This window comes from Pelodiscus sinensis, chromosome 19 (genome assembly GCF_049634645.1).
Source record: "Pelodiscus sinensis isolate JC-2024 chromosome 19, ASM4963464v1, whole genome shotgun sequence".
NCBI classification, from domain to species: Eukaryota; Metazoa; Chordata; order Testudines; family Trionychidae; genus Pelodiscus; species Pelodiscus sinensis.
The window spans coordinates 17,569,934-17,583,377 of NC_134729.1; the positions used below are offsets into that span (position 1 = coordinate 17,569,934).

The following is a 13,444-nucleotide window of genomic DNA, read 5'->3' on the forward strand; positions in this document are numbered from 1 at the left end:
TTCACCAGAGATTAATACAATGATAAATAAGCTGCATGGAGAGGAAATTAGAATATTAAAACATTTAAATTGTATTTGGCTCTGCTTGGCTATTGAAAATAAGCTTGTTAGTTTCACTTCATTTATATGCAGCTTCTAATAGGTGTCTCAGAGCGGCACAGTGCTGTAACCCTTGGGATGCAATGACTGCAGCAGGATGCTGCTACATTGAAAATTAACTGGTCCTAAAGCAATTTTTTTGGTAAGAAATGGTGGAAATATTAGGTTGCACTAGCTGATTTTTAATTAAGCTCCTGGAAAATATACAAGTAACGCTCAAGATTATTAGAAATGGAAGAACTCGGTGACAGTGTGTTTTATTCCTGTTTCATTTTGTACATTTGATAGCATTGTGTAAAGACAGTTTTGTTGCTTCCCCTTAAATTGTCCGTGTCCTTTGTTTGGGTGGGTCTTTCCCAGTGTCGTGGGAGAAGCCATTTGAAAACTGGGAATATGAAATGGAAGGCCCACACAGGTGTGTAGGCTAGAGTTTACAGCCGCCCCAGGGCAACGTGTGTGGGGGAAGGGAATGGCTCCACACCCCAGAAGAGGTGGGGGCTGACTGCAGGCAGTCTTTAGCTTGGCCCAGGCTACAGTGCTGCTTCTGTCTAACTCTGGTACGTGTAAAATCCCATTTAATTGGCTAAACCATCAAACATTAACTGGTTAACCCATTAAAGGGTAAGCAAGGGCCTACTCCACCAGGTTGGAATCCCTCCCTGCTGCAGGTGGGGGCTGCTTGGGTCCAACCAGAGCAGCCTGTGTGGGGTGGCCCCTGTCCCCTGCCCCCCGGGGCTGGAGCAGCCCCCCTGCGTGTGACAAGCGGGGTGCCGGTTAGGGGGTTGAAGGTTCCCATCCCTGCCCCCACCCCTGAGCCCCCTGCCAGTGGACACCCTCCGGGGCGGGGGCTGCAGCAGGGCCCAGGCCCGCTGCCCCCAGGCCGCCTTCAGCACTAAGTGCCCCGGACAGCGCTGCGGCCTCCAGAACAGGCCCCGGAACGTCTCCCCGCGGGCGCTTGTTTCTCGTCGGGCCGCTCTGAGCGTCGCACGCTGACACGGGGAGGGAGGGGGCGTTTTCCTGTTCTCATGGGGGGGGCGTGGCCAAAGGCGCTGATCGGCATCCGCTTCCGCCAGTGAGCCACGGCGGTTTCTCCCCTGTCGTCACCAGCAGCCAATCCCAGGCGGGCTTCTCCGGAAAGGGCGGGGCTCGGTGTTCGGGGTCACCGGGGCAGGAGCCGGCCGGAGATCCCGCGGGTAAGTCAGGCGGGGCCGTCCCGGAACCCGGGGCGGGAGCGTGGGGCGCCCGACGGGGTGTGGGGGCAGCGCGGAGGGCGAGGGGTGATATGGGGGGGATGGGCGTGACAGACAGGTGAGGGCGGGGCTTAGAGGAGCACTCAGGGGGTTGGAGGGGAGCTCAGGTGGGGGCCCTGGGGGAGGGGTCAGGTGGGGGAGGGGGTTGGAGGGGAGCTCAGGTGGGGGATCCTGGGGGAGGGGCCAGGTGGGGGAGGGGGTTGGAGGGGAGCTCAGGTGGGGGATCCTGGGGGAGGGGCCAGGTGGGGGAGGGGGTTGGAGGGGAGCTCAGGTGGGGGATCCTGGGGGAGGGGTCAGGTGGGGGAGGGGGTTGGAGGGGAGCTCAGGTGGGGGATCCTGGGGGAAGGGGCCAGGTGGGGGAGGGGGTTGGAGGGGAGCTCAGGTGGGGGATCCTGGGGGGAGGGGTTAGGTGGGGGGAGGGGGTTGGAGGGGAGCTCAGGTGGGGGATCCTGGGGGAGGGGCCAGGTGGGGGAGGGGGTTGGAGGGGAGCTCAGGTGGGGGATCCTGGGGGGAGGGGTTAGGTGGGGGGAGGGGGTTGGAGGGGAGCTCAGGTGGGGGATCCTGGGGGAAGGGGTCAGGTGGGGGAGGGGGTTGGAGGGGAGCTCAGGTGGGGGATCCTGGGGGAGGGGTCAGGTGGGGGAGGGGGTTGGAGGGGAGCTCAGGTGGGGGATCCTGGGGGGAGGGGCTAGGTGGGGGGAGGGGGTTGGAGGGGAGCTCAGGTGGGGGATCCTGGGGGGAGGGGTCAGGTGGGGGGAGGGGGTTGGAGGGGAGCTCAGGTGGGGGATCCTGGGGGAAGGGGTCAGGTGGGGGAGGGGGTTGGAGGGGAGCTCAGGTGGGGGATCCTGGGGGAAGGGGTCAGGTGGGGGAGGGGGTTGGAGGGGAGCTCAGGTGGGGGATCCTGGGGGGAGGGGTCAGGTGGGGGGAGGGGGTTGGAGGGGAGCTCAGGTGGGGGATCCTGGGGGGAGGGGTCAGGTGGGGGAGGGGGTTGGAGGGGAGCTCAGGTGGGGGATCCTGGGGGGAGGGGTCAGGTGGGGGAGGGGGTTGGAGGGGAGCTCAGGTGGGGACCCTGGGGGGAGGGGGTTGGAGGGGAGCTCAGGTGGGGACCCTGGGGGGAGGGGTCAGGTGGGGGAGGGGGTTGGAGGGGAGCTCAGGTGGGGACCCTGGGGGGAGGGGTCAGGTCAGGCGAGGGGAGGGGAGCTCAGGTGGGGGTCCTGGGAGGGTCAGGTGGGAGGAGGGGGCTGGAGGGGAGCTCAGGTGGGGGATCCTGGGGGGAGGAGGTTGTGGGGGGGAGCCTAAGGATGGGCCATTAGAGGATTTGGGGGACTAGGACCCTGTGGGAGGCAGAGACCCAGCAGCTCTCTGGGACCCTGGGCAGGCGAGAGCCTTGGTGCTGGGGGAGCCTGGCACTAGGGACCGTGGGGCCCGTTTGAGGGGATGGGGGGTGGCAAAGGCAGGGGTCAGGCCCTGCCAGCCGGATGCAAAAAGAGGTGACTTTATCTGGCTATGGCCCAGTTGTGTGAGCTGGGTGGGATTTTCTCCCACATCCCAAGGCTGACAGGGCTGTAAGACCGTTCCAGCCTTACTTTGGGTGCAGGGGGATGGTGCAATGTCCTGACCAGAACAATGTCCTAGAAAGGCAGCAAAGCTCGGCGGAGAGTAGCCCCCCGAATAAGGGACTAGCAGCTGCTGCTACAACATGCAAGTGGGGTTCCATCCCTCCTGTCTTGGGTCAGCATTTTTGATTACCTGGGAAGGCCGGAGTACCCGTTCTCTGGCAGAGAGCTGTTCAATCTAAGTTTGCCACGTTGTACCCAATTTGTTAGGCTGCCTGTGAGAAACATTCCCAAGTGTTTTCAGAGATCCCAGGTTGGTCTTGTTTGTATGACCACATAAGCATGATCAAAACATCATCATGACTTGGTCCTGGAGGGCAAAGCCTTTAAAAATGTCAAACTTTGTTCGTCACTATCTCTTTTATCAAGACACCACTGGTCCAGATCTCATGCACCTTTTGGGGAGGCATTAAAGCAGTCTTTGAGTCTGGTACAATGTTACAACCAATGATTTTGTTCCAGGAGAAATTATCTACAAAATGGTAATTCCCCTCTGCTATTAGAACCATGGCAACTCCGAAAGGAAAATATTCTACACTGTTCTTAAAAGGTTGTACGTTGCTCCAAAGAAACTAAAGGTGTTTCCAGCTAGAGTGCATGTGTATTCAGATATCAGAGGGGTAGCCGTGTTAGTCTGAATCTGCAAAAGCGACGAGGAGTCCTGTGGCACCTTATAGACTAACTGAAGTGAGTCTATAAGGTGCCACAGGACTCCTCGTCGCTTTTGTGTATTCAGAATCCTCTGTGAACTTTGATTGCTAATTACATAAGAACATAAGAACGGCCGTACTGGGTCAGACCAAAGGTCCTTCTAGCCCAGTATCCTGTCTACCAACAGTGGCCAGCACCAGGTGCCCCAGAGAGGGTGGACCGAAGACAATGATCAAGCGATGATCAAGCGATTTGTCTCCTGCCATCTCTCTCCAGCCTCTGAAAAACAGAGGCCAAGGACACCATTTTATCCCCTGGCTAATAGTCTTTTATGGACCTAACCTCCATGAAATTATCTAGCTTCTCTTTAAACTCTATTATAGTCCTAGACTTCACAGTTCCACAGGTTGACTACACGCTGTGTGAAGAAGAACTTTCTTTTATTCGTTTCAAACCTGCTACCCATTAATTTCAATGTAGTTCAATATAGGTAAGACTGCTAATGTTGAATATGATACCTTTAGTTTGGTTTGATACACATTCATTGGGGAAGATATTTTCCTCAGGTGATTTGCTGTGCTGGCTGGATTGACAACTCTGGGGAATAAAGTTCTCTCTAGCTCAGGGGTCTCTAATTCCTGGCCTGTGGGCCATCTACAGCCTGAGTTCTTCCCCAATCTGGCCTGCAAAATATTTTGAAAAATGTATTTAATCAGGACCACACAGCTGCTGGCCTGGGGAAGGGTGAGTGGGGGATGGCATGGAGACTCACTCGTGCACATGGCTCCCAGTGGCAACCAGGCCCTCTGTGCTCACATGGTCCTGGCTTCAGAGTATGTTGCTCAGTCCAGGAAACCATGCTGGTCCCGCTGGTCCAGGCAGCCCACCTGAGCTGACACTGCCGGCAGGGTGGGGCTGGTGGGTTTCACTTTCGGTTACCCTAGTCGGGTGGGGATCACAGTGCGAGGATGAACATGTTACTGGGAGGGGGTATCCCGGTGCAAGGACATGGGGGTGTCAGGAAGGACTCAGTTGCAGGTCTTTTGTAGGATCTTGGTTTCTATATGGACTCCTGGACGCAGCAGGAGACACAATCAACTTGCAGGTACTTTTGCCAACCCCAAGAGTTCAAAACTCATGAATCCGCCTGTCCCAAAAGAGAATGGCTTCTTGAAATCACAGTCTGGCAAACGCTAAAAACTCTGGCAGGCGAGGAATTGTATAAAGTTGTATGACAGATTTTTTTTTTATTTCTAAGAAATTTGAAATAAAAAATAGAAGAAAACTTTTTTCAAACACCATCTTCAGCAACATTATTGTCCTGCTAGGAGGATTTGAGGACTGGCACTGCCCTGCAGGTAAATTGAGTTTGAGACCGCTGCTGTAGCTACAGATCAGGTACAACAGATGTAGTGGCAGATCAAACTTAACTGGCAGTGTACCTAAGCCCTGACCTGCCTGGGCCACCTTGGAACCACGACAGAGGAGTTCTGTCTCTGCATTTGTTTGCTCTTTGGCATCTCTGCTAAGTTTGAAAATGGATCCACTTGTCCCACTCGCTGGAGAGGTATTTCCTCATGATTGGACATGCCTCTCTGCTGAGAACTTGATTGAGATCCATCAGCTCACGTCACACATGCTGCCAGACAACCCTCAGACAGTAACCCCTTTAAGTTGCTACTGGCTTGGGGTTGGATTTGTACAAATAGCCCCTAAACCCTTTTATCAGCTCCACAGCCATTTAATTTTTTTTAAAATTAACCAAAGTGTAGAATAATCCAGACCAATACACACAAATAAAGGTGATGATAAACATTCTCACCTACCACTCAGGGAAATCTTTTGCTCCAAAGTTTTTTTGGTTTCAGTCTCTTTTGCTGGTCCAACTAGGTATCGATTATCTACCTTGTCCATCACTGGTTTGAGCATTGGTATGGCTACAAACATTTTGTCTTCATTCATTAAAGTGAAGTGGTTCAGATTAATGAGTGAGAACTTTTCAATGTACCATTGACTTGACTTTGTAATTTAGTTTGGTGTATTAGCTAAGGGAAATCAGCTACAATCATAATTGTACTTCTTTGTAATTTCTAGACCTCGAGGAAAACACCATCAATGGCAGTATACCTTTAAAAATGTTTAATCTTAATTTTACCTATTTCTTCTTGTAATGTGCTTTGTAAAATACTGGCTGCATATGCCGCGAGGGGGGAAATCTTGGAGGTTTCAGAGTAAAATGTTCATCATAATCCAGGGATTTTGAGTTTTACATCTGTGTCTTCTGTGAAGCTACCATCTGTTTGTTCTTTCACCCATTTGTTTTTTTGTGCTCTGAGAAAATAAAGAATAAACAGTGAATATCTGCCTAAGGCTTCCCTTTAAAGGGGGATACACAGAGGGTTTAGGTTTGGTTTAGGTTTTTGCCAAACAAATATAATCATATTTCAAAATCTAACAATACCTGTGGCTTTGGGACTGCGTATTCATTTAATTAAAACAAGCTCTTCAAATAATCCAGCTATTTACCTGCACAACTGGCAGCCCAAACATTGCCCCAGGATTTTCAGCCCAACCATAGCAACACTGCAATACAGGCATAAGAATCTGAAACTGATCAGCTATGTGAAATTTAAAAAGAAAACCACATAAATGGTGGGCTTTAAAAAGTGTAATTTCCACAACATAACTACATAGGTGATGTAATAGTCTTCCAGGGTGGCCTAATTAAAACCTTATGCTGCTGTTGGATTTGGATGGCTATGAAGTTCAGCCTATGGGGATCCAGTTGCAGGACTGGTACCTAAGTTCTGTGCATTTTACGGTGGCCGAGTCTCTCAGAGGGTGCCTTAAAACAAAGGCTGTCTGTATTCAGTATTGAAGATCATGTAAGTGGCCTGTGTCCTCACTTTGAAAATTGTTCCTTTTATTTGCTTACTCCTGTTTGTGTGCGCTGGTTATTGGCTTCCCTCCAGCCTCGAGATGGCTCCATTTCAGTGGGGAGTGAAGTAATTCCTGTATATGGGCTGAAATGCAAGTTTAGAATGAAAGGAGCTATATTAGCTGTTAGCGCTATTTATCAGCATTGGAAAATATCATTTCTCTCGCTCCTTTCCACAGCTGGTGGCCTCGGAACCACGCTTCTCCGGATGCTTGTCTTAATGCTGATGTAACAATTAAAGTAACTGAAGGACGCCAACAAACTCACTTTCCAAAGAGTCCCTGGCGGGGTCTTCCCCAAGGAGACAAGATGAATATTAAAGCCGCCAAAGTTCTGTGCCTGCTGGGGGTCTTTTTCCTCATGCTGCTCGGGTCCCTCCTGCCCGTCAAGATCATAGAAGCAGATTATGAGAAAGCTCATCGCTCCCAAAAGGTCATTGCCCTCTGCAATTCCTTTGGAGGAGGGGTCTTCCTGGCCACCTGCTTCAACGCCTTGCTCCCCGCCGTACGAGCAAAGGTAGCCGTGGGCAAACTCTCTGGGGCTTTGTTTTGCAGCCGTAGTGACTCCTGATAGACCTTGCAGGTCTGACATGGGGATTTGGGAAAGCCCTCTGTGCTTAGGCCAGGCCTACAGTGAAAGGGAAGGTCGACTCAAGATACGCAACTCCAGCTACGTTCATTCCGTCCCTTGTTTCAGGTTTTCCCCACAGCGGGAAGCCGGCGGGAGCAAACGCTCCCGTTACTCCTTGCGAGGCGCCCTCTGAGTTCAGTTCAGTGAGTCTCAACTAGACTCACTCAGTCGAACTCCGGAAGATCGATCACAGCAATGAAGATGTGGCCTTAGATGATACTGCTTGCAGATGTTCAGTACGATAACGGTTAGGGTTGTAATAGTGTAGTCGAATAACTGATAAACAAAAGCTTATAGGTTAATGCTATAGACTACATGCATTCCCTTGCCCTCCCCCCCCGCCCACCACCCCCAGCAGCCAGGCTCAGCTTTGGCTTGCCCTGGGTCCAGGAACTTAGACATGCCCCTGGACAGGGGCTGCTGCCACCGCATGCTGCTGCCTCTTTATCAGAGGCAGCAGCACATGGCGACAGGCAGCCGGTCCACAAGGGGAGTTGGTTTTTAAACTGGCTCCCCTTGCGGACCAGCTCCCACCTGGCACCCCACACTGCTACCTCTGGTACTGGCAGGGGGCTCCTCAGGAGCGAGGCCGGAGCGCACTGGCTGCCAGCCAGATTCCCAGAGACTAGAGTTGAGTCACTGATCCAAATTCATGAGGTTACTCGACTATTCAATGAACCGCTATTTAACATCCCTAATAACGGTGCCATAGGCCAGAGCTTCCCAGTGTGTTCAGGAGGCTCCCATCTCGATGGACTAACCCTCTGCTTTGCCAGCTGGTGCCGTTTCAGCTGCAGGCCTCGTCGGGACTTCTGACCCTTGTCCCTAAGCGCACGTATGGGCCGCCTTCAACGCCAGACTCCTCGCTGTGAAACGAGGCAGTCCCCGTTCCTTTGCCGATTACACTTTGCCCCAGTAGACCGACGCCACGGGATCCCAGAGCCCCCGGGCCCACACCGGATGTATCCTGGCGGCGCCCGTGCTTGGGACCTGCTGCGCTTCCGGCCTTTCCACTAAGACCGTGTAAAACTTAGGGAGGAGTCTGTCCCCCCCGCCCCTCCCCCCGTGTCCTTTCGAATGGTGCAGCCAGTTTCACGGCAGCTGCCCTTTTCCTGTGTTCCAGCTCCAAGAAGTCCTCAAGCTGGGGAACGTGACCACAGATTATCCCCTGGCCGAGACCATCATGCTGGTGGGTTTCTTCATGACCGTGTTTGTGGAGCAGCTCATCCTGACCTTTCGGAAGGAGAAGCCTTCCTTCATCGACCTGGAGACCTTCAACGCCGGCTCCGACGTCGGGAGCGACTCGGAATACGAGAGCCCCTTCATTGCCTCTTCCCGAGGGCGCGCGCTCTACCACGAGCACAGCCACCACGCCCACAGCCACGGCCTGAACGTCCAGGAGCTCTCCCAGGCCAGCCCCTGGCGGCTCTTCAGCCTGGTGTTCGCCTTGTCTGCCCACTCCATCTTTGAGGGCCTAGCCCTGGGCCTCCAGGAGGAGGGCAGCAAAGTCATGAGCCTCTTTGTGGGCGTGGCCATCCACGAGACGCTGGTGGCTGTGGCGCTGGGTGTCAGCATGGCCAAGATCTGCTTGACGCTGAAGGATGCTGCCAAGCTGGCCCTGACGGTGAGTTTGATGATTCCCTTGGGCATCGGGATCGGCATGGGCATCGAGAGTGCCGAGAACGTGGCCAGCAGCGTGGCCTCCGTGCTGCTGCAGGGCATCGCCGCGGGCACTTTCTTGTTCGTCACCTTCTTTGAGATCCTGGCAAAGGAGCTGGAGGATAAAAACGACCGCCTGCTAAAGGTCCTCTCTCTGGTGCTGGGCTACACGGCCTTGGCGGTGCTCGTCTTTTTCAAGTGGTGACAGCGGGCGCGGCGGGCGGGCAACCCCGGCGCCTCCCCATCCGCCAGTGGGGCCGAGCGCAAGACCCCTTCGCAGCCGAGGCGGGAGGCTGAGAAACAGCCCCTGGGAGGTGTTTAAACATCGACCTGGCAAGCAGAGAACTGTTCCCTGGGGGTGCAAAGGGAATGCGGTTGGGGCAGGTCCAAACAGGCTCCACATCATGGCATGGAGGGGCCCCCCGTTGGAAAATCAGATGGGCAAGTTTGTGCAGAGATCGGGGGGGGCCGTGGCGAAGTTGCTGCTTGTAACGTTGCCACCAGGGACCTCGTTAGCTCTTCGTTCTGCCATGTGTCTAGAGATTTCCTCCCCTCCCCCCGCAGGGTCCCCTGACTTCACTGGGTCTCCTTCAATTTCTGGTTCCAGGGCGGGGAAGTAATGGGAGAAATAGGACAGAGCGCAGGCCGGGGTATTGGCTCACAAGTCAGCACTAAGCCGCCTGGGCCAGTTTTGAATAGAAACCTGCCTGGTGTTAACTACCTAAAATACCCACCATTCGGGGATGCAGATGTCTTTTAAGTGTGATTTCGGCCAGGCCGCTCTGCTGGCAGAGCTTCTGTTAACCCAGAAACGTCCATTGGGTTGTTACGGTTCCTCAGAGATCAATCAGAGAAACAGCCCAGAGCCCTTTTTCTTCCCACGGGTCGCGTTCCACGACTCTTGTCTGGCCCTTCGTTTACGTGGTCTGAGGTGGAGTTTGGGCCACACTGGGATGGATCCGAAATGACTCCCAAAGCCATGGCGTCTGGGCTACCACGGTCACTTCTGTCTCAGCCTGCTCCGGGAATGAACGGCTGGTTCAGTACAGGCAGAACTTCCTCTGCCCTTGCCAGATGGAGACTTTGCTTCTGGGGACGCTGTGGGCAGTGTCGCTGGACTTCAGATCCGACTATTGGACGTGGGGGCTCCCTCCTTTAATCCTGAGAGCAGACTCTCAGTCCGTGGCGTCCCTCCTGTGTGTGTGCACGTGCGCTCGGGGGAGACGGGCAGGCGATCTCAAAATGTCCATCAGTTTTGCTCTGCAAATCGTAAGGCAATAACACTCCCTCCAGGGCCCTGGAAGTTCGTGTGTTGTAATCACATGCGGCTGCAGGAAAATCGCAGGCTTCCGAGAGGCGAGTTGAATCCTGCGGCTGCATTGACAGAATGTTAATAAGGGCTTACCGCAGCCTCGTCCTCTGTGCCTGCCCTGTCCAAGCCAACAAGACGGCAGTAACTCTCCCCGCGCTCACACTCCGCAAGGACCCAGAATGAGCCCACGGACAGTCCCATCGAGCGCAGGATTTGCAGCCAGCACCTGGCACGTCTGTCCCATATGGTGACTGACAAGGACCAACTGATGGTGTCTGGCGACCAATGTTTTAATTGCTGCAGAACATCAGAGTTAATTAATCTTTGAAGAAGCTGGGGGGATGGGTGATTGTAGCTTTAGATGACACCATTTAGCAAGGGCCAATTAAAATACCCTTAATGTGTCAGTTTGGTTCCCAAATACAGAATGGCTGGCAAGCAGCACTAAACTTGTCTCGTTTATCTCCCGCTAGTCGCCAAAGGGAGATCTGGCTCCCACGCCGCGATCACAGCCGAGCCTGCCGCTTCTGCGGCTCACCCTTCGCGCTGGCCTCTTCGGAGCCTTCGTGGCGAGACGTATTTCTAAGAGCTGCTTCCTGTTTTGCTTGTAAAACCGCGCACTTGGATGCGAAAACTGCACAACAGCTGCGGAACACGGGTGGCGAGGGAATGTGCTCGGCAGGGGGGTGATGCCGCAGACTGTGAATTTCCTGCTCTCGTGCCACCTTGGCCCTGTATCGGGGGATCAGTCAGTTGGGTTTAGATCTTAAATCGTCACCACAGTGGGGACTGAGGCCAGGCTCATGGGCCTTGACGATCCCAATTGAATTCTGACAGCCACAGGCTGCCAGTGACCATGGGGAAGTCTTTCCCGCCTGTGAAAAGGGGCTGCTGCTCCTTCTGCCCCCGGGGGTGCTGGGAGAGTTAGCCAGTCAGTGTCCCTGCTGCGGAAGGGCTGAGTGTTAGCGCTAGAATGTGCGCTGAGAACGGACCCTGCTGTGTTTGAGGTGAAACCAGCGAGGCCGGGGGCCCGTCTCACCGTGCTTGTTCATCCGTTCAAGGCAGTGGCAGTGGGCGGGGTCAGAGTACCTACTCAATTGGTCAAGAGCATTTGGTTTTCTTCCTCTTCCCCGTTTGGGATCCTCCCTGATGCCCTGTGACTGGGGCTGTGGGTTTGGGGGTGACGTGACCTGGAGAAGTCGGATCTCCCGTCTGCCATCAGCTCTTTCCTGGAAGGAGCCGAAACCCCCAGGTTGTAGCCTGCGGGATTCTTCTGTCAAGAACGTCTACGGTGCTCGTTTTAGCCCCATGGCCCGCCCCCGGCAAGCCAGAGTCAACTGACCCAGGTTCAGAGACTCCCCTCCCCCCCCGGGCTTTTCTTTGTAGTGTAGATGTTACCCCATGACGCCTAAAGGGCTGATGGTCGAATGTAGAACTAGCCCTGGGAAGAAGGCGAAGCAAACGGCAGTTCCTGTCCTCGCCCAGACTAGGAAGAACGACTTTGTTCGTCTCTCTCGTAAATACTTGATTTCTCCCAAGGCCCGTCAGTTTGGGAGCAGGGCTGTGGTGAGAGAGAGAGAAAGAGAACCCGTTAGGGACTAGAACCATCCCCTTGGCAGGGCAGACGGCGCGTCCGCTAGTCAGCTACCCGAGATGAACCTTCTATTAAAGGGCGAGTGAACTGTACCCCTTTGGCGTTGTTTTAAAACAGCTTATTGTTCAAGTATCAGCCCCAATTCCGCACACATCCCATCACAAAGTGGGGGCTGCCGTTCAGGGACAAACCACCAAGCACGCTGGGGCATCGCGAAGTTGTGATCTGTCTCCGGCGTGGGCCCGGGTGAGGGTTGCTACCCAGGCACGCTGGCCGACCCTGCTCCCTCACCATACACCACTGTGCTCTGGGGTAACGTGTCTGAGCGACACCAATGCAATTAGTTGACTAGAAACTGCTCGGAGTTTGAGACCGCCCAGTCCCGAGAAGGGCTCGGTGGAAAGTGAATTCTCGAGCACGGCGCGGCTCCGTCTACCCGCTTGTGTCACGTGCGACGTGGATACTTGTGAAAGGGGCACGGCGAGGGTGCGGCAACGGCCTCCGATAGACTCCTCGGAAGAAGAGACAGACGCATCTTTAACCAAGGGCTAGGCCGCCACAGCTGTGACCTTTATAACTGGGGGCAGTGGTTGTAAATAGCAATGTTGGTACCAAGACACTCGTCTGCCATGGGACGGATCTAGGTCCCGGGTTAGAAAATCAGGGCGCCCTGGATTTAAAGGCGTGTTTGACCCCTGAGCCTTGCTGGGTGTGTTAGATTGTTGTCTCTGCCTTGGGGAACTTTCTGTGGGGAAATTCGCTTGTGGCCCGTCTACCCCCCTAGCGTCCAAGCCCCCTCCTTGATCCTCCCTGCCCCCTTCGGTCACTCTGGCCTGAGATGGTTCTCTCATAACAGAGGGGCCGGGTTCAAATCCTAACACCAGACAGCCCTAGCCATGAGGTGTCTTTAAAAGAACTCGGTGATGTCCAGGGGCCTCCGCTCAGGACGGGCAAATCTTGGAGTGGACGCCGTGCTGGTAGCAAAAGGCACTTTCAGCTTGCTGGGGTAGCGAGAGAGGCGGATACGGTTTAAAATTCTCGCGCGGGGGGCGCTGTTGGAAGCGATTGTGTTGACAGCAGAGGAAAGTGGCTGGACAGAGCCCGTGGTACCCGTCTGCCCCTCGGGTGACTTGCCAAGTCCCGCTGCTGTGGGCTCAATTCCAGCTCTCCGGCTCCCTTGGCCAGGGACAGAAATCCTGCGAGGGGAAGCTCCTAGCGAGGCTAGGCGACGCCGCTGCCCGAGGCCCCTGTCCCCCCATGAGAAGGGTAGAAAGCTGCGCTTGCCGGGAGCCAACGAACCCAACTCGTTTGTGTTTGTGGGGACCCGCTGGAAGCACAGCTGGGCTGGAGGGAGGGGGGATTATCAGGTGACAACGGGAACCAACATGCCGTCCAAAGGAGGGGTAGCTTATGGATAGCTCATTGGCCTGCTAATCTCAGGGTTGTGAGTTCAATTCTCGAGGAGGCCATTTGGGGCAAAAAGCTGTCAGGGATGGTACTTGGTCCTGCTGTGAAGGCAGGGGACTGGACTCAACGACCTTGCAAGGTGCCTCCCAGCTCTAGGAGAGAGACAGGCTCCATTCATATCGTATTCATACATCCTAGGAAGACAGGTACCTGTTAATGTTCCTGCAGGGGGGCCCCTCGGAGCTGGAGCTGGGCTTGGGGTGTGCAGGGCTGGTCGTTCGTCCTTCCTCC

At 54.8% G+C, this 13,444-nt stretch overlaps 1 protein-coding gene across 4 annotated transcripts; it reads left to right on the forward strand.

Annotated features, from left to right (window-relative positions):
* Window positions 1–1,149: 1,149 nt before the first annotated feature.
* SLC39A3 (solute carrier family 39 member 3) lies at window positions 1,150–12,550 on the forward strand. Of its 4 annotated transcripts, XM_075902733.1 has the most exons (4): window positions 1,274–1,292; window positions 4,872–4,971; window positions 6,731–7,067; window positions 8,305–12,550. In XM_075902733.1, the coding sequence occupies exons 3-4, from the start codon at window positions 6,861–6,863 to the stop codon at window positions 9,043–9,045; spliced, it is 948 nt and encodes a 315-aa protein (XP_075758848.1). In that variant the 5' UTR covers window positions 1,274–1,292; window positions 4,872–4,971; window positions 6,731–6,860; the 3' UTR covers window positions 9,046–12,550. The 4 variants fall into 4 exon arrangements, with proteins under 4 accessions (XP_075758846.1, XP_075758848.1, XP_006125012.3 ...); XM_075902731.1 differs by lacking the exon at window positions 4,872–4,971 and having other exon boundaries at window positions 1,150–1,292; XM_006124950.4 differs by lacking the exons at window positions 1,274–1,292; window positions 4,872–4,971 and adding an exon at window positions 4,663–4,718.
* The last annotated feature ends 894 nt before the right edge of the window (window positions 12,551–13,444 follow it).